This window comes from Podarcis tiliguerta (genome assembly GCF_965153285.1).
Source record: "Podarcis tiliguerta genome assembly, chromosome: 13".
Classification (NCBI taxonomy): Eukaryota; Metazoa; Chordata; class Lepidosauria; order Squamata; family Lacertidae; genus Podarcis; species Podarcis tiliguerta.
In genome coordinates this window covers 32,115,156-32,135,360 of record NC_139546.1, presented here as the reverse complement: position 1 = coordinate 32,135,360, position 20,205 = coordinate 32,115,156, and the positions used below count along the sequence as shown (strand labels likewise).

Sequence of the window (20,205 nt, the reverse complement as noted above, 5' to 3'; positions counted from 1 at the left end):
AAATATATTGCAGATCAAACACACATGTCCAGCTTTCAAATCATCATAAAAGACAGGGGTATTCAAATTCTTCCATGTTTTTACTTAATGAACTGTTTCTGGCTGTTCAGCTCAGGCTACATTACATTTGGGGAAAGGAAGACATTTCCTTCTGGCAATTCCTGCAGCCAAACTGGTGCCAAATATATTGCTTTCCTTTCCTTCGTATTAACTCAGCAAGGCCAAGATGGGGTCTTATCATCTGGATAGCCCAGGACCTTCACATGAAACAGTTCATTAAGTAAAAACATGGAAGAATTTGAATACCCCTGTCTTTTATGATGATTTGAAAGCTGGACTTGTGTGCTTGATCTGCAATATATTTATAAATGTTTTCCCCACATAAAGTTTTTTACATAACATGCCACATACAAAACCATAAACTACCAAGGCTGTGTACAACATAATAATAAACACCATAACATCACTACAATATTTGAGTAACAACAAAAATAAATACTTAGAGAAACAAAAATAAGTCCAGATTTCAAATTACAGTTAAGGAAAGAGATTTATTAAATTCTTCAATGTTTAACCCTTATGAGCTGTTCCCTGTTGTTCAACTCAGGTTTAAACACAATAATGTAACATTTGTGGGAAAAGATGCAGCCCAGAAGGCCAGCACAGGAAGCTAAGATAGAGAAGATCTCCACAATAACCATGTATTTCCCCTTTGTGCTGAGGTAAGTTGGCACAAAGGATAGCCACACACTGCAGAAGACCAACATGCTGAAAGTGATGAACTTGGCTTCATTGAAACTATCAGGTAGTTTCCTGGCAAAGAAAGCCACTGTGAAGCTGGCAATTGCCAGGAAGACCATATAGCCCAGGACAATGTAAAACATGGTCACAGACCCTTCATTACATTTCAGTACAATTTCTTCAACCATTGAGTGCATGTCGACATCTTGGAATGGAGGAGAGGTCACCAGCCAGACAGTACAAATGCCAGTTTGAATAAGGGAAAAGGAAAGAACAATGCAGGTGGCCAGTTTTTTCCCCACCCACCTCCTCATTCTTGATCCTGGCTTGGTTGCCATGAAAGCAAGAACTACGGTGATGGTTTTTGCCAATACACAAGAAACAGCCACTGAGAAGATGATGCCAAAAACAGCTTGTTGGAGGAGACACGTCAACTTCTGAGGTTGGCCAATGAACAACAATGCGGAAAGGAAGCAGAGCAGGAGGGAGACGAGGAGGGTGTAGGTGAGGTCCCTGTTGTTGGCAACGACGATGGGAGTGCCATGGTGCTTCATAAATGTCCCCAGCACCAGAGCTGTGATCAAAGAAAAGGAAAGAGCAATGCAACCTAAACTGAGCCCCAAAGGTTCTTCATAAGACAAGAAGGTTACAGTCTTGGGAATGCATGTATCCTGATTCTTACTTGGGTACTTCTCATCTGTGCATTTAATGCAGTCATTCATATCTGAAACAGGAAAAGACATAAGCCTTCTTTCTGCATTAGCTGAGTGTTGAGGTCTACTGTAAAAAATATATATGCAGGGCTGTACATATAGCCACAGCTGCAAAGTAACACAGTCTTTTTCTCCCACTATCTTGATCATAGCATGATTTAGAATTCATGTGTGAAATAGAACCTCACACACCAGTAATATGTGAAAAGGACTATGGTATTGATCTTACATAAAACCTTAATAATATGCCTAAATGGTTCCTTTCACAGTGGTATAAGGTGATCCCTACATCTGTGATTTTCTATGTGAAAAAATTAGGTGTTTCCTATTCATACCAGAAGGTATTCCTCTTACATTTGTACCAACTTTCCAATCTGTTGAGTTACTTATGGTAAATCAGTACCAACAGGGCATGTGCACAAATAGTTCCATTCATTTTTTGTTTTGTTTTTTAAAAATCTCTCAGAATTAAACAAAACCAAAAACCTGCACAAGTATATTTAACTGTAGTTTATTTCTGGAGATTTCTGGTTTTGCACAAATATGGGAGCTCATAGGCAATATATTCAGGAACACTGGAAATAGGAGCACCGCCAGAATTGAAAAAAATCAGCTTTAAATTCTCAGATTGCACTTTTAATTTTAACATGCTGTGTAATAGACTGTAGAGCATTTTTTTGTGGTTTGCCTGTGCCGTTTTCTGGTTCTGTGTAAATCTGAGGGACCGACAAAAAATATACACCGCTAGTTCCATTGAGAAGCACACCAGAAATAGTTATGAGCATGACTAGAAAGCAAATGAAAGCACTAAGGAATAAGGGGTGTGGAAAGAGGAGTAACAGAAAGTGACAACATATTCACTGATCACCAAACCATGAAAACAAATTGTCTGTGACCCAAGTGAAGCAGTTTGGAGCCTGATTTTCCTCACCGTATTGGATCAATCCCGTATCAATTAAACCAAAATTTACAAGGGGAAATCATCAAGCTTGGAGTAGCCTGATTGTAAAAATGTGTCCCTACGCAAATCAAATTAACATACCGAGAACACCAAACACCCAGTAGCATCAATCATACTTACTTACCCTCCTTGTCTGATATTTTCCCTTCTGGACATGGGATGCAATTGTAGCAGCAAAATGGTTTCCCTTCTTTCACTTTCTTGCTAGAACCAGGATGGCAGCTCTCACTGCATGTAGAAAGTGGCTGGGCCTAATCCATAAATGAGAAAGTAAAATAATGAGCTTGGAATCTTTAAGTTTCATGGGCCATTCCACTTCTTTTTGCAATGTTAAGGAATTTCGATCACATATGCATCTTACATGCCAATTAAAGTACAAATTCCATTCCATCATAGACCTCCTGGTAGCTTTGTATGATAGTCTTAGGCGTGAGGCTAACAGCAACACTGGAAACAGATGCATCATGTTAATTATTGTTCGTTAAAGAATTAGGTTGTACTTTGAGAGAATACTGACACTAATCTTTCGTCTGGGCTCTTATAAGTTTGATGACAGTTTTGAAGAGATACAGTTACTGACACTATTCTCTAAAACACTTTCACCCTAAATCTCCAATTGGATCCTACCTGGTTAAACCAGTAATGCCATGTTATGGCCTCTTCATTGATGGTGAACGCTTCCTCTGGAGGAACTTGCGGATCCATCCTCCCAATTTTTATTCTGTGAAAAGATTGGTTGGATGAAACCACCCAGTTGATGACATCAAATCCAGCTAGTAACTGCCCATTATTATCAAAGGAGATCTTGTCCCCAGCACTGTTGTTAAATGAAACATGTCTCAAGTAGTGATGGAGCTGGATGGAAAGAAAAAGGAGTAGGGTTTTCAGACCAATGTCTAATGGCAGCAAATATGATCTCCTGAAGAGTGTTGAGTAGGAGGCAGTTGGGGAAACATCTGCTTACTATTTATAATTGAGAGATAATAGGAAGGATCACTATGTTATTCAGCAAACTGATAAGAATACACGGTGCTTATATAATAAGCTAAAACACCTCAAGGAGATCACTTTATAGTATTTTTTAGCAAAACATCCTCCTCCCATATTTCACATCGGTTTTTCTTCTCAAAAACATAGAAAATATAGCTTTCAAAATGTATGCCCAAAGAGCTCCACAATCTTTTCAAGCTTAAATAACTCATCACACAACATTTCTGTTGCTTTTTTAGCTGCATCTCACCTATATGGCTAGCCATATTCTGCCCCATGAATAGGCCCTATACTTTCTAGGAATCAACATAAACCCTTCTTTTCCACTGAGCATTACCTTATATCTATTTGACTGTAATCCACCCCATTATATCCACAAAGTACGGGGAATCACCAGTCACAACTGCAACAGTGGCAAGAGAGAAGGTAACGACATAAAGACATAAGAAGAGCCTGATGAATCAGGCCAGTGGCCCATCTAGCCCAGCATCCTCTTCTCACAGTGGTCAACCAGATGACTGTGCAAAAACTGCCTTCCATGCCTACATGAATTTTTCAAATAAAACGCCGAACAAAATCTGGCACTAGCAGGCTGGTGCAAGTCAGGTCAAACATTCCGTGACACCTATCACAACAACACCCACCAATTCCCAAGGCCCCAAGTTTGGTCAAATGAATTTGGTACCTGAGGCAGAATATTCCAGGAGTAACTTTCTCTGAGAGTAAAAATACAACACTAAGAAATTATGCATTGTCACGTCAAAATGTTTAGGCCACTACCTGCCATTTCTCTTGATTCTGTAGTTTCATGCTCACTCCATCCAGATTTGCACTGTGCTTGACTCCAGATGAGGACATTGCATGTAAAGCATGGGCCACAGCATAGACAGCATTGTAGATGTTGTAGCTGTGGCCCGTCATGCTCATTTCAAAGAAGGGTTTGGAAAGGTTCTCTAGCTTCTCCTCCGTAGTGCAAATGTATCCATCCACGTTACCTACATCCGTTTTTGACAATGTGCAACCAAAGGCCTGCTGCCAGAAGTCCCTGATGAACCCATCTCCTTTAGGGATGGAAGGATTTCTGCTTTCAATAAAAGATTGGAATCCTGGTACATTGTTGGAGTGAATTTTGAAGGCTAGCGTACCGTGGATTATTTCTGTAACAAAATTCCTTTGATGGACTGTTGATGTAAGCTCCATCTGGGCTGTAAGAATCCAAACTTTCCCTCTTGGTATGCTTGTCTCACATTCTTCTTTTGACAGATATGGAAACCATCTCAAATACATCATGGCATTTGATTCTCCATAAAAAACCACTACGTTGGCTATACTATTCATGATTTCATTATGTAATTTACCACCTCTTTCCAGGTTTTCGTCAATTTCATTGAAAGAAATTAACATAGGGATTCTTTCTATGAAGGCAAAACAGACACCACTCTGAGAGAACAGTGGAATGATAATTTGCAAACATCTTTCTCCATTGTCAGTATCTGCGACTACAACCCCAATCCACACCCATCTAAAATGAAGAAGCAAAGAGAGTATCCCTGTATACTGAAGGGTTTCCTGAGGGGTCATCTGGTAAAAATCAAGCCCTGGAGTTTTATCATTCATCACTGGATTTGAACCATATACCAGCTAAAAGAAAAAGCAGGAAGGGAAAGAGAGACAGCTATAGTCATTTTTAAGATGTAGTTTCATATGCTCTAATCACTCAATACAGTAACTAAGACACAAGGTTTACAGCAAGTGGTAAGGTAAGTGGATATTATTGCCTCTTATCATGATAGGGGGCTAGTCCTGAAAGATTAGTTCTTTCTCTAAGGACATCTCTTTCACAGGTACATTACATCAACAGGTAGAACTAAAAAATTTCAAAATTAAGTTAATGGTTTCCATTGTTAATTCTTTGTTGGAGTGTAGTTGGTCTGTTGTTCCTGCAGCATCTCTGGATGGTGCTGAGGTGGGTCAAGGTGCGAGCAAACTCAAGGCAGAATGAATACATCAGTGTAAAGGGCTTCAGATGCATCTGCACAGTCCTGACAACACCACCACCCAGCACTGTCCAAATAAGCCACAGTGATGCTGGTCCTGGGAGGATGGTTCCGCCCTACTGCAGTGGTTGCTACCTTATGTGGCTATCTGCAAAATTACTTATACTATACTATGACATATGTGTATTGTGAGATGTATTTTTCTGGGACATGGATGTCTATTTGATGGAATTCCTTTCCTAGGAAGTCTTGCCTTACAACAGCTCTCATGTACCTCATTCTCAGTATGAAGTTTTTTCAATGCAAGGAAGGATTCAATGCTAATATTAATAATAATAACAAGGAAAAAAAATGTTTCTTCCTAACTACAGGGGCAGGATCAAAGAGTAAAATGAAACACACATACAAATTTATACAATAAATAAAAAAAACCCCACAATCCCTAACTTTCTTTGTCCTGCGATTCTATGTTTACTTTGCTTTATCATTGCTTGGGTATTTTGCTGTCTATAATGCTTCCTTCATTGGTTATCCGTGTCATAAGTTATAAATACGGGTTTAATAGAATATCAACCTCCCTCTCTACGACTTGCAAAATAAACCTGGAAGGACAAAAGCTGCATGAAAAAGTATTTCATTTCCATACTTTCAATATACACAAAGCCATATAATCCCTACCTGTGGAATCTTATAGATATCCAGGATATTTGCCACAAGAACAGAGATTTCAGAATCCAGTCCCCCGATGACCGCTGTCAGATTATGCTGGATTTCACAGACGTAGTTGGGGGAAAACCTCTCTAACGAAGATAAAAGTAGCATTGTGGCATGGTAGGTCAACTTTTCATTAAAATAACTGTCATATATGTGGAAGCCCAAGGTGATATTGGGTAGGATCTGAGGGTTGTCATTGACCTCCTTTACTGCAAATGCCAAGGCCAAAATATGCTGATAATTCTTTGACACTACACTAGAATTAAAATTGCATTCTGTATCAGAATGATATTTCACACTTTTTGAAAAACCAACACCACTATCTGCATTTTCGTGTTGATAATGGTTGAATGCAGTATTCCAGAGAAATCCTAAAGTCAAGATTCTCTGGCTGGAGAAGGTTAGGGTTACGAGGACGTGGTCCTCCAATAGCAGAATTAACTCATCTGTGACGAACACCTATGCTATGCTCATGAAGAACTCTGTGGACATGGATGCATACAAGAGCTTTTCCACAAGCAGTTGCCAATTTTAGGCTTCAGAGCAAATCCATGCCTCCTGTGGTTCCCAGGCACCTTTATCTTCAAAGAGCCAATTCAGGATTGGGCCCCTCCTTAAGAGCAGTCAGGAGCTGGAATAACTGCATTTATGCTGATTGGAATGGGGAGGCTTAAAAAAAGGCAGCTACATGTGGGAAGGGTGTTAGTCAACACACTCAAAGCTACAGCCTTGGTTGGTGGAAGCCCGCCTCACCACACTTAGAATAACGCTCTTAATGAATTGTATTTCTTGAGACTCTCAGTAGGGTTAGGTTAAATTTTCAATCACACATGCATGTCGCAAAGACGTGTTATCAACATGAGTATTTTATGAGAGCTTGTGCCTGACATCACAACATACCATGTGAATGTTGCCCTGTGTGGATTACAGAATCTAGAAGAACAGTGCTATCCTTCTGAATTACTGCTGAAGTTTCGTGTGGATTTTGCTTTCTGACTATCTCACACGGTATATTATTTATGGCAGAGTTGTTTATTGTCCAAGCAGATGAGTAAGCTTGTGGCGATAGTGTGTAAATGGAATTGGATGGAGTGCAAGGCATTTGCATACACCTAGAGTCCTTCTATCACTTCCTATGGATGAGGATAATGGAGAGCGAATGTACAATATAGCACACTTCCCTTCTTGTGCTTGTATAAGCCATTGCTAAACACCCTCCAGTAGAGTGAAATTCCTCAGTCAAAGCAGCTATATTTAATAAGAAAGCAAGGCTGAGCTCCTTGGTAACATGAGCTAAACTGCTTTGGGCTAAGAAAACAGAGCCCAACAATTTCAGAACATAGCATACTAAACATTTTGTAAGTCAGCTGTGAGTTATATCATAAACTTCATCCAAATGTAATTCCAACATACAAATATACATTTCTCAATATAGGCCTTTATTTACCTACTCTCTTATGAAGTTATTTTCTATGAAAAAGAATTATATGAGAAAATGGAATTTAACAAAGGAAGCAGGGATATATCTGTTTTCATAAGAACACAGAGGAAGGAATTGAGTTGATGGCAGCTCTCAAGAGTCAAAAGATTCTAGTATTTTACATCACATGAAATTAGCAAATTAAGATAAAAAGCGGATGTACCAGAAGCAATTACCACTGAGTGATGTTTCCAGACAACATCCAAAAATCAGTATTGTTTAACAATCTTTACATTAACATATATACCATTAGAATGTGCTGAAGAAAAAATGAGTGGTGTAAGAATGTAAGCAGAAGTGAAATGTGAGCCAAAGAAACTGGAGGGAAACTTTTTGTAACTGACAGGAGAAAGAATTATAAAAAGGTAAAAGAAAATGGAGTTGAAAGAAAGACTATTACTTTAGGAAGCTTCAATGTATTCCACATGTCTTCTTCCTTTGAAGAAATTGAAACCTTCCCTTCAGCTTTACCTTAATTCCATCATTTTTTTCCTATAGGCCAAGCTGATATACCTCTGCATATATGTTGTAGCACTAACACTGTCCTTTTCAGAGGGAAAGACTTGGAAATGAAAAAACAACAACAAAAAGCTTCTTACATAAACTCTTCAAGCAATGCCAGTGGTGGTTCTTCAGTAAAGGCTGTTAAGGTTTTCATGAAGCCACCATGAGTTGCAATGCCACCAATGATGAGGTTTCCTTGCTGATGGTATATGTGTTGTGGGCGATGTGGATGGGAAACCCTACATTTCACAGTCTGAGCCTGGCATACCTTGTGTGGAATCATTGCCAGCATTAAGACCACTAAAACTATCATATTCAGAATGAAGGAAATCTTGCCTGTACATAGACGATCCTTTGCTTTTCTACAGCACTATTGTTAGAGTTACCCTGATGAAAACCATTGATTTAAATGGTGCTTTCTCACACATATAAGCCTTGAAGTATGAAATGTAGAATATTGAAAATCATAGTATCAGACCCAGTCACTCATCCTAGCTCTAAATGCTGCTGGATTTATTTATAATATACCGTCTTTGCTGTTAATTTTTCTCATGGTTGCTGAAAGTTCAAGGAGGACTGGGTGAGCAGCAGACTCAGTTACATGTTTTTAATAATTTAGAGGAAGGTAATCACCAGCTCATATCCAGGGATTCCCTGTGGAATTGCTGAAGAAAACATGTTTGCCACATCTGAGCAGACTTGTTGACTGGGGTATGGGTTGTTAGGCTCCACTAGCAAAAATTCCACATTGGGTCCTGCCCATGTGCTCAGGGGGCCCAAAAGTCAATGCTGAGGTGGAAATTGCTTGGGAGAGAAAATAATATGTATGAATATGATGGACTGTGATGTGTAGTAAATAAAATTGCAGAGTCAGAGGTCCATCAGTAAACGGAAACCTTTTACTAAAGGTAAAGGCTTTATGACAAAAAACATCAGGGGATAAAAACTTCAGCCATGTGAGGTACAAATGAAAGTTAGAGAGAGAGAGAGAGAGAGAGAGAGAGAGAGAGAGAGAATCACCAGCTCGCTGAGCACACAAATTTATCTCTCCTGTCTCAGTGTGACCTTGAGATAGTCAAAACAATATTTGCAATGGAAATGAACCTTCTAGAATCTTCCAGCATTTTCCAGTTCCTGCCCTCAAAGACTTTAGCAATGACAGAATACTGTGGAAATTCCTAAAAAGTATGGAAGCTGGCTGTGTGGCAATGGGTGGCCTTTGGGGTAGGTTTTGATGGCATTTCTAGAGCTGTAGTTGCGGAGCCACAAGGAGTGAAAGGGGTAGAATGTGATAATGGGGGGAGCAGGCTTGAACTTCTGCTGGCTCAAGAAGAAGAATAGGGCCAAGAATCATGCATATATATCACTTGAGAGCTGCTTGTTCGAGGAAGGAACCCCTAGCATTACACACATAAGAATAGAAAATAGAATATATTAAGAATGACATAGGCATAGCATTATTATTGCATTGATGATAAATATATCTGATGGGGTCTACGAATTGCAAACTTTATTGACAATTTCCTTATCAGTTGCTACAAATTCAGAAAAAGCCTATACTCTTCAAAAATTTAAAAAGCAGCTTCTGGATTTATTATTCTATTACTAGAATAAGTTATATTTTCAGTTAAAAAACAGAAATTACCAAGGTGGTGTGCAACATAACTTAATTAATTATTGAATAAATACAAGGTAATCTCAACAATATAAAACAAACTAACACAAACACTCAGATGCACAAACACAAACATATGCAGATGAATAACTAATGCAAATTATATAGATTTTTAGGTTCTTCAGTCTTTTCTCCTTTTGAGCTGTCTCGTGTTGTGTTCAGCTCAAGCCTCAACAAAAGGATGTAACATTTGGATGCAAAGATGCAACCCAGCAACCCAGCACTGGAAGCTAAAATGGAAAATAGAAAATACCTCCACAGCTACCATGCATTTGCCCTTAGAGCTCATATAAGTTGGCACAAAGGATAGCCACACACTGCAGACGACCAACATGCTAAAAATGATGAACTTGGCTTCACTGAAACTATCAGGTAGCTTCCTGACAAAGAAAGCCACTGTGAAGCTGGCAATTGCCAGGAAGCCCAGGACAATGTAAAACCCCATTCCAAGATGTAGACATGCACTCAGAAGAAATTGTAATGCAATGTAACGAAGGCTCCGTGACCATGTTACATTGCATTACAATTTCTTCTGAGTGCATGTCTACATTTTGGAATGGGGGAGAGGTCACCAGCCAAACAGTAAAGTGCCAGTTTAAACTACCGTAATAGCTTTTGCCAATATACAAGAGACAGCCATTGAAAAAATATTGCCAAAAGCTGTTAGTAGGAGAAGACACGTCAACTTCTGAGGTTCGCCAATGAACAGCAAAGCAGAAAGTAAGCAGAGCAGGAGGGAGACAAGGAGAGTATAGGTGACGTCCCAGTTATTGGCAACAATGATGGGAATGTCATCATTCCTCATAAACATCCTTGCACCAAAGCTGTGATCAAAGAAAAGGTAAAGGCAAGGCTGGCTAAACAGAACACCACAGGTTCTTCATAATGCAAGAAGGATTCTTTGGACTAAGGTGTCATGAAAATAACAGAATGATGACATGGACAGTGTTCAAGGAGGTGAAGACTGATGAAATGTCTGTTAACCCTTTGCAAGGGTTTTCAGCAAAGAAGACTTAGACAGGTTTGTTTAAAAATTTTATGTAAGAAAACATTTACAAATATATTGCAGAGCAAATACATATCCAGTTTACAAATTATCATAAAGGACAGGGGTATTCAAATTCTCCCATCTTTTTACTTAATGAACTGTTTCTGACTGTTCAACTCAGGCTTCAACACAACATTTGGGAGAGGGAAGACATTTCCTTCTGGCAATTCCTGCAGCCAAACTGGTGCCAAATGTATTGCTTTCCTTTCCTTCGTATTAACTCAGCAAGGCCAAGATGGGGTCTTATCATCTGGACAGCCCAGGACTTCCACATGAACTGCTTAGGATTGATTTTTCTATTACTATAACCATTTAAGGATGCCACATACAATACCATAAACTACAAAGGCTGTGTACAACATAATAAAAAACACCATATCTGGTGTAAAAACAATATCTGAGTAAAAACAAAAACAAATACTTAGACAAACAAAAATAAGTCCAGATTTCAAATTACAGTTAAGGAAAGAGATTTATTAAATTCTTCAATGTTTAACCCTTATGAGCTGTTCCCTGTTGTTCAACTCAGGTTTAAACACAATAATGTAACATTTGTGGGAAAAGATGCAGCCCAAAAGGCCAGCACAGGAAGCTAAGATAGAGAAGATCTCCACAATAACCATGTATTTCCCCTTTGTGCTGAGGTAAGTTGGCACAAAGGATAGCCACACACTGCAGAAGACCAACATGCTGAAAGTGATGAACTTGGCTTCATTGAAACTATCAGGTAGTTTCCTGGCAAAGAAAGCCACAGTGAAGCTGGCAATTGCCAAGAAGACCATATAGCCCAGGACTATGTAAAACATGGTCACAGACCCTTCATTACATTTCAGTACAATTTCTTCAACCATTGAGTGCATGTCTACATCTTGGAATGGGGGAGAGGTCACCAGCCAGACAGTACAAATGCCAGTTTGAATAAGGGAAAAGGAAAGAACAATGCAGGTGGCCAGCTTTTTCCCCACCCACCTCCTCATTCTTGATCCTGGCTTGGTTGCCATGAAAGCTAGAACTACGGTGATGGTTTTTGCCAATACACAAGAAACAGCCACTGAGAAGATGATGCCAAAAACAGCTTGCTGGAGGAGACACGTCAACTTCTGAGGTTGGCCAATGAACAACAATGCGGAAAGGAAGCAGAGCAGGAGGGAGACGAGGAGGGTGTAGGTGAGGTCCCTGTTGTTGGCAACGACGATGGGAGTGCCATGGTGCTTCATAAATGTCCCCAGCACCAGAGCTGTGATCAAAGAAAAGGAAAGAGCAATGCAGCCTAAACTGAGCCCCAAAGGTTCTTCATAAGACAAGAAGGTTACAGTCTTGGGAATGCATGTATCCTGATTCTTACTTGGGTACTTCTCATCTGTGCATTTAATGCAGTCATTCATATCTGAAACAGGAAAAGACATAAGCCTTCTTTCTGTATTAGCTGAGTGTTGAGGTCTACTGTAAAAAATATATATGCAGGGCTGTACATATAGCCACAGCTGCAAAGTAACACACTCTTTTTCTCCCACTATCTTGATCATAGCATGATTTAGAATTCATGTGTGAAATAGAACCTCACACACCAGTAATATGTGAAAAGGACTATGGTATTGATCTTACATAAAACCTTAATAATACAGTATGCCTAAATGGTTCCTTTCACAGTGGTATAAAGTGACCCCTACATCTGTGATTTTGTATGTGAAAAATTTAGGTGTTTCCTATTCATACCAGTAGGTATTCCTCTTACATTTGTCCCAACTTTCCAATCTGTTGAGTTACTTATGGTAAATCAGTACCAACAGGGCATGTGCACAAATAGTTCCATTCATTTTTTTTTTTGTTTTTTAAAAAATCTCTCAGAATTGAACAAAACCAGAAACCTGCACAAGTATACCACATTAAAACAGATATTTAACTGTAGTTTGTTTCTGGAGATTTCTGGTTTTGCACAAATATGGGAGCTCATAGGCAATATTTTCAGGAACACTGGAAATAGGAGCACAGCCAGAATAGAAAAGAAATCAGTTTTAAATTCTCAGATTACACTTTTAATTTTAACATGCTGTGTAATAGACTGTAGAGCATTTTCTGTAGTTTGCCTGTGCAGTTTTCTGGTTCTGTGTAAATCTGAGGGACCGACAAAAAATATACACCGCTAGTTCCATTGAGAAGCACACCAAAAATAGTTATGAGCATGACTAGAAAGCAAATGAAAGCACCTAGGAATAAGGGGTGTGGAAAGAGGAGTAACAGAAAGTGACAACATATTCACTGATCACCAAACCATGAAAACAAATTGTCTGTGACCCAAGTGAAACAGTTTGGAGCCTGATTTTCCTCACCGTATTGGATCAATCCTGTATCAGTTAAACCGAAATTTACAAGGGGAAATCATCAAGCTTGGAGTAGCCTGATTGTAAAAATGTGTCCCTACGCAAATCAAATTAACATACCAAGAACACCAAACACCCAGTAGCATCAATCATACTTACTTACCCTCCTTGTCTGATATTTTCCCTTCTGGACATGGGATGCAATTGTAGCAGCAAAATGGTTTCCCTTCTTTCACTTTCTTGCTAGAACCAGGATTGCAGCTCTCACTGCATGTAGAAAGTGGCTGGGCCTAATCCATAAATGAGAAAGCAAAATAATGAGCTTGGAATCTTTAAGTTTCATGGGCCTTTCCACTTCTTTTTGCAATGTTAAGGAATTTCGATCACATATGCATCTTACATGCCAATTAAAGTACAAATTCCATTCCATCATAGACCTCCTGGTAGCTTTGTATGATAGTCTTAGGCGTGAGGCTAACAGCAACACTGGAAACAGATGCATCATGTTAATTATTGTTCGTTAAAGAATTAGGTTGTACTTTGAGAGAATACTGACACTAGTCTTTCGTCTGGGCTCTTATAAGTTTGATGACAGTTTTGAAGAGATACAGTTACTGACACTATTCTCTAAAACACTTTCACCCTAAATATCCAATTGGATCCTACCTGGTTAAACCAGTAATGCCATGTTATGGCCTCTTCATTGATGGTGAACGCTTCCTCTGGAGGAACTTGCGCATCCATCCTCCCAATTTTTATTCTGTGAAAAGATTGGTTGGATGAAACCACCCAGTTGATGACATCGAATCCAGCTACTAACTGCCCATTATTATCAAAGGAGATCTTGTCCCCAGCACTGTTGTTAAATGAAACATGTCTCAAGTAGTGATGGAGCTGGATGGAATAAAAAGGAGTAGGGTTTTCAGACTAATGTCTAATGGTAGCAAGAATGATTTCCTGAAGAGTTTTGAGCAGGAGGCAACTAGTGAAATATCTGCTTACCCTTTATAACTGAGAGACAATAGGAATGATCACTATGTTATTAAGTAAACTGATAAGAATACACACAGCTGGGGGGGCTGCTAGGGGCGCCTTGGAAGATGGCGGATAATACCATCTATCCAGCTCACACAAGGTAATTTGAGAATGATTATGGGGAGTAAATTAGTCTCCCTCATCTTTCCAGGGAAGGGAAAGATGCAGTTTTCACCTGCGGTTGCCATAAATCACCCCCGAGTTCGGAAGAAGGAGGGGGTGCGAGGCACTGGGTGCATAACCCTCGGTGGCTCTCGGAACTCCTCCGAAGCTGCTTCCAGGAGCGAAACTAGTTGCATTACTTAAAAGGAAAAAAATTGGAGATAGTTAACGCACATGCTTCAAGAGAGGCAGGAGGTTTTTATCTGCTAACAATTTTACCACTGAAATGAAGAAGATTGAGACGGAAGATTACATCAAAGTACTACAGACATGCTGGTATGTGGAATGCAACAGAATGGAAAGGGGGGGGGAAACGACTTTTTATTTTTTTGTTTCATGTGATTACCTAATAACCCTCCCCCTTAGAAGATCCGTCACAACAACTAATTGGCAAATGGGACTAAAAATGAACTGCGTGGGGGAAAATAATATGAAATTAAAAGTTTTACTCTGTGAAGGATTTGGAAAGAAGAAAGGCTCTCTTTGTGACGCAGCAAGAATTGAGATTTGATATGGAAGGACAGACCTTTGTTGCAGGGTCTTGGGGAGGGTGAGCCGAAGATTTGTTATCTGGATGGAATCGTGAACTGGAAGGGGCAGCCCTCCTGGAAAAGACTAATTTACGATGCAACAGGTCTGGAAAGTTAACGAGCGGGCTTTTAGACTGTGTTTCATCAGAATGGCAAGATGGCGATTGCCTGCTCAAGCGGAAACGCCTGGACTATTAGATCAGAGTGATTTACGAGAGAGCAATACAAAGTCCAGACAGAAATATAAATAAGACTGTGTCTTTCAACCCACTTGCAGAGATAACTCAAAGGTGAATGAAAAGGAAAATGAGTAACGACAAGGAGTGAGAAGAGGGGATTGAAAATATCTTTGTAAATATGAAAGCAGCAGAAATATTGGAGGATTGGACTCCTGCCGATCAAGAAGCATGGGTACCCCCCCAAAAAATTTATAATTTGGAAAACAATTGGATTATATGATGTGTATTGTTATAATTTGGATTAATTGGTTTGATATGTTTAATTTGGTAAATGGAACCTTAATAAAAATTATTTTTTTAAAAAAAGAATACAGACAGCTAACACTAACCCTACCCCGCCATTTAATGGGAAGTAATGTTATAATACTGTAGATATTATGCATTTTCACGTCAAAATGTTCAGGCCACTACCTGCGATATCTCTTGATTCTGTAGTTTCATTCTCGCTCCATCCAGATTTGCACTGTGCTTGACTCCAGATGAGGACATTGCATGTAAAGCATGGGCCACAGCATAGACAGCATTGTAGATGTTGTAGCTGTGGCCCATCATGCTCATTTCAAAGAAGGGTTTTGGAAGGTTCTCTAGCTTCTCCTCTGTAGTGCAAATGTATCCATCCACGTTACCTATATCCGTTTTTGACAATGTGCAACCAAAGGCCTGCTGCCAGAAGTCCCTGATGAACCCATCTCCTTTAGGGATGGAAGGATTTCTGCTCTCAATAAAAGACTGGAATCCTGGTACATCATTGGAGTGAATCTTGAAGGCTAGTGTACCATGGATTATTTCTGTAACAAAATTCCTTTGATGGACTGTTGATGTAAGCTCCATCTGGGCTGTAAGAATCCAAACTTTCCCTCTTGGTATGCTTGTCTCACATTCTTGTTTTGACAGATATGGAAACCATCTCAAATACATCATGGCATTTGATTCTCCATAAAAAACCACTATGTTGGCTTTACTGTTCATGATTTCATTATGTAATTTACCTCCTCTTTCTAGGTTTTCATCAATTTCATCGAAAGAAATAAACATGGGGATTCTTTCTATGAAGGCAAAACAGACACCACTCTGAGAAAACAGTGGAATGATGATTTGCACACATCTTTCCCCACTGTCAGTATCTGCGACTACAACCCCAATCCACACCCATCTAAAATGAAGAAGCAAAGAGAGTATCCCTGTATACTGAAGGGTTTCCTGAGGGGTCATCTGGTAAAAATCAAGCCCTGGAGTTTTATCATTCATCACTGGATTTGAACCATATACCAGCTAAAAGAAAAAGCAGGAAGGGAAAGAGAGACAGTTATAGTTATTTTTAAGATGTAGTTTCATGTGCTCTGATCACTCAATACATTAAGACACAAGGATTATAGCAAGTGATAAGGTAAGTGGATATTATTGCCTCTTATCATGATAGGGGGCTAGTCCTGAGAGATAAGTGCTTAGTCTAAGGACTTCTCTTTTTCAGGTACATTACATCAGCAGGTGGAACTAAAGATTTTCAAAATGAAGCAAATGGTTTCTATTGTGAATTCTTTGTTGGAGTGCAGTGCAGTGTAGCACAGCTTCACTTCTGACACTGTTATTGCTGCAACATCCCTGGATGGTGCTGAAGTGCATCAATGTGCAAGCAAGCTCAGGGAAGAATGGATACATCCGTGTAAAGGGCTTCTGATGCATCTGCACAGTCCTGACAACACCAGCACCCAGCACTGTCCAAATAAGCCACAGTGATGCTGGTCCTGGGAGGATGGTTCCGCCCTACTGCAGTATTTGCTACCTTATGTGGCTATCTGCAAAATTGCTTATACTATACTATAATATGACATATTCATATTGTGAGATGTGTTTTTCTGGAACATGGATGTCTAATTAATGAAACTCCTTTCCTAGGAAGGCTCTCCTTACCACAACTCTCATGCAACTCCTTCTCAGTATGAAGTCTTTTCCATGCAAGGAAGGATTCAATGCTCTTTATTCAAATAACAACAACAACAATAATGTAAAAAGATGTTTCTTCTTAACTACAGGGGCAGGAGCAAAGAGTAAAATGAAACACACATACGAATTTATACAAAAACTGAAAAAACACAAGCCCTAATGTTCTTTGTCCTGCTGTTCTGTTTACTTCGCTTTATCATTGTTTGGGTATTTAACTGTCTATAATGCTATTATTGTTGGTTTACCATGTCATAAGTCATAAATACGGGTTTGTGGCGAGTTCCTGCCTGCCCCCAGTAGGAATAAAGATGCATGACACCTTTATTTTAGGTTAAGGGGCTAAAATTGGCCACAACTTTATTGGTTACAGGTGATGAGCGGGATTGGCTTTGGCATTGGTCCTAACCAACTATCCAGCTTCAGCCTGTGTGCTTGAAGACTGGGAAGGGTTAACACCAGCAGGGGGAGCCCTGCTGATGCACATCAACTAGGAACTCCGCCAGAGTCACCGATCGGGGGCGTGCCTGAGGCCCTCACCTCCATAGGTTCGGACAGGTCCATGACCCCCGGAATCCTTCATCAGACTACCCTTCAATATCCGGGGGAGGTGATGGCGCTTCCTCTCCCCCGTCCTTCTACATAACAATACCCCTACCAATGCCTAACCTCCAGTACCAAGGAAGTTGTGACGATTTGCGACCAAAGAGGGAGATTTCCGGCTGCACCTGCCTTAAATGGGGGCAGGCCACACCCCCTAGGACAGCCGATTGGCTGGCCAGGGGATGACACGGCCAAGGATTCCCCTAATCGCGTGGGGGCTGAGACCCAGCCCCCGAGCGTGTGTTGGGGGTGTGAAGCCCACAACACCAATTCTTTCCGAGGTTGGAAGTGGCTCTAACAGAATTAAACCTCCCTCTCTCCGAACTGCAAAATAAAATCAAGAAGAATGAAAGCCGCATGAAAAAGTATTGCATTCCCATAGTTTCAAGGCATATAATCCCTACCTGTGGAATCTTATAGATATCCAGGATATTTGCTACAGCAACAGAGATTTCAGAATCCAGTCCCCCGATGACCGCTGTCAGATTATGCTGGATGTCACAGACGTAGTTGGGGGAAAACCTCTCTAACGAAGATAAAAGTAGCATTGTGGCATGGTAGGTCAACTTTTCTTTAAAATAGCTGTCATATATGTGGAAGCCCAAGGTGATATTGGGTAAGATCTGAGGGTTGTCATTGACCTCTTTTACCGCAAATGCCAAGGCCAAGATATGCTGATAATTCTTTGGCACTACACTAGAATTAAAATTGCATTCTGTATCAGAATGATATTTTACACTTTTTGAAAAACCAACACCACTATCTGCATTTTCGTGTTGATGATGGTTGAATGCAGTATTCCAGAGAAATCCTAAAGTCAATATTCTCTGGCTGGAGAATGTTAGGGTTACAAGGACGTGGTCCTCCGATAGCAGAGAAGAACTCATCTGTGACAAACACCTATGCTATGCTCGTGAAGAACTCTGTGGACATGGATGCATACAAGAGCTTTTCCACAAGCAGTTGCCAATTTTAGGCTTTAGAGCAAATCCATGCCTCCTGTGCCTGACATCACAACATACCATGTGGATGTTGCCCTGTGTGGATTACAGAATCTAGAAGAATAGTGCCATCTATCTGAATTATTGCTGAAGTTTTGTGTTGATTTTGCTTTCTGACTATCTCACACGGTATATTATTTTTGGCAGAGCTCTTTATTGTCCAAGCAGAAGAGTAGGCTTGTGGCGATAGTGTGTAAATGGAATCAGATCTAGAGCAAGGTATTTGCATACACCCAGAGTCTTTCTATCACTTCCTATGGATGAGGATAATGGAGAGCGAATGTACAATATAGCACACTTCCCTTCTTGTGCTTGTATAAGCCATTGCTAAACACCCTCCAGTAGAGTGAAATTCCTCAGTCAAAGCAGCTATATTTAATAAAAAGCAAGGCTGAGCTCCTTGGTATCATGAGTTAAATGCTTTGGGCTAAGATAACAGAGCCCAACAATTTCAGAACATAGAACACTAAACATTTTGTGAGTCAACTGTGAGTTATATCATAAACTTCATTCAAATGTAATTCCATGGTACAAATATACTTTTTTCAATATAGGTCTTTATTGACCTACTCTCTTATGAAGTTATTTTCTATGAAAAAGAATTATATGAGAAAATGGAATTTAACAAAGCAAGTAGGAATATATCTGTTTTCATATCAAGTCAGAGGAAGGAACTGAGTTGATGACAGCTCTCATGAGTCAAAAGATTCTAGTATTTTACATCACATGAAATAAGCAAATTAAGATAAAATGCAGATGTACCAGAAGCAATTACCACTGAGTGATGTTTCCAGACAACATCCAAAAATCAGTATTGTTTAACAATCTTTACATTAACATATAACATTAGAATGTGTTGAAGAAAGACATGAGTGGTGCAAGAATAAAAGCAGAAGCGAAATGTGAGCCAAAGAAACAGGAGGGGAACTTTTTGTAACAGTCGGAAAAAGATATAAAAAGGTAAAAGAAAATGGAGTTGAAAGAAACACTTTTATTTTAGGAAGCTTAAATTTATTCCACAGAAGTCTTCATCCTCTAGAAAAATTGAAACCTTTACCTTCAGCTTTACCTTAATTCAATCACTCTTTTTTCTATAGGCTAACGATATACCTCTGCATATATGTTGTAGCACTAGCACTGGTTTTTTCAGAGGGAAGGACATGGAAATGAAATAAACTTCTTACATGAAATCTTCAAGCAATGCTAGTGGCGGTTCTTCAGTAAAAGCTGTTAAAGGTTTCATGAAGGCACCATGAGCTGCAATGCCACCAATGATGAGATTTCCTTGCTGATGGTATATGTGTTGTGGGCGATGTGGATGGGAAACCCTGCATTTCAAAGTTTGAGCCTGGCATACATTGTGAGGAATCATTGCCAGCATCAAGACCACTAAAACTATCATATTCATAATGAAGGAAAGCTTGCCTGTACATAGACGATCCTTTGCTTTTCTACAGCACAATTGTTAGAGTTGCCCTGATGAAAACCACTGACTTAAATGGTACTTTCTCACAGATATAAGTCTTGAAGTATATAATGTAGACTATTGG

The 20,205-nt window shown here is 39.7% G+C and overlaps 2 protein-coding genes across 2 annotated transcripts; both read right to left on the bottom strand.

The window, feature by feature from the left end:
- Nucleotides 1-452: 452 nt before the first annotated feature.
- On the bottom strand, nt 453-8,444 carry LOC310662201 (vomeronasal type-2 receptor 26-like; the record flags this gene model as incomplete). Its single annotated transcript, XM_083408971.1, has 7 exons — nt 453-1,465; nt 2,540-2,666; nt 3,043-3,270; nt 4,186-5,046; nt 6,081-6,372; nt 8,068-8,158; nt 8,369-8,444. 7 exons carry the CDS (start codon nt 8,442-8,444, stop codon nt 564-566), a joined length of 2,577 nt encoding a protein of 858 aa, XP_083265097.1. The 3' UTR covers nt 453-563.
- Nucleotides 8,445-11,308: 2,864 nt separating this feature from the next.
- On the bottom strand, nt 11,309-18,541 carry LOC310662200 (vomeronasal type-2 receptor 26-like; the record flags this gene model as incomplete). The annotated part of the gene is made up of 5 exons (XM_083408970.1): nt 11,309-12,210; nt 13,308-13,434; nt 13,811-14,038; nt 15,522-16,382; nt 18,059-18,541. 5 exons carry the CDS (start codon nt 18,539-18,541, stop codon nt 11,309-11,311), a joined length of 2,601 nt encoding a protein of 866 aa, XP_083265096.1.
- Between the last annotated feature and the right edge of the window lie 1,664 nt (nt 18,542-20,205).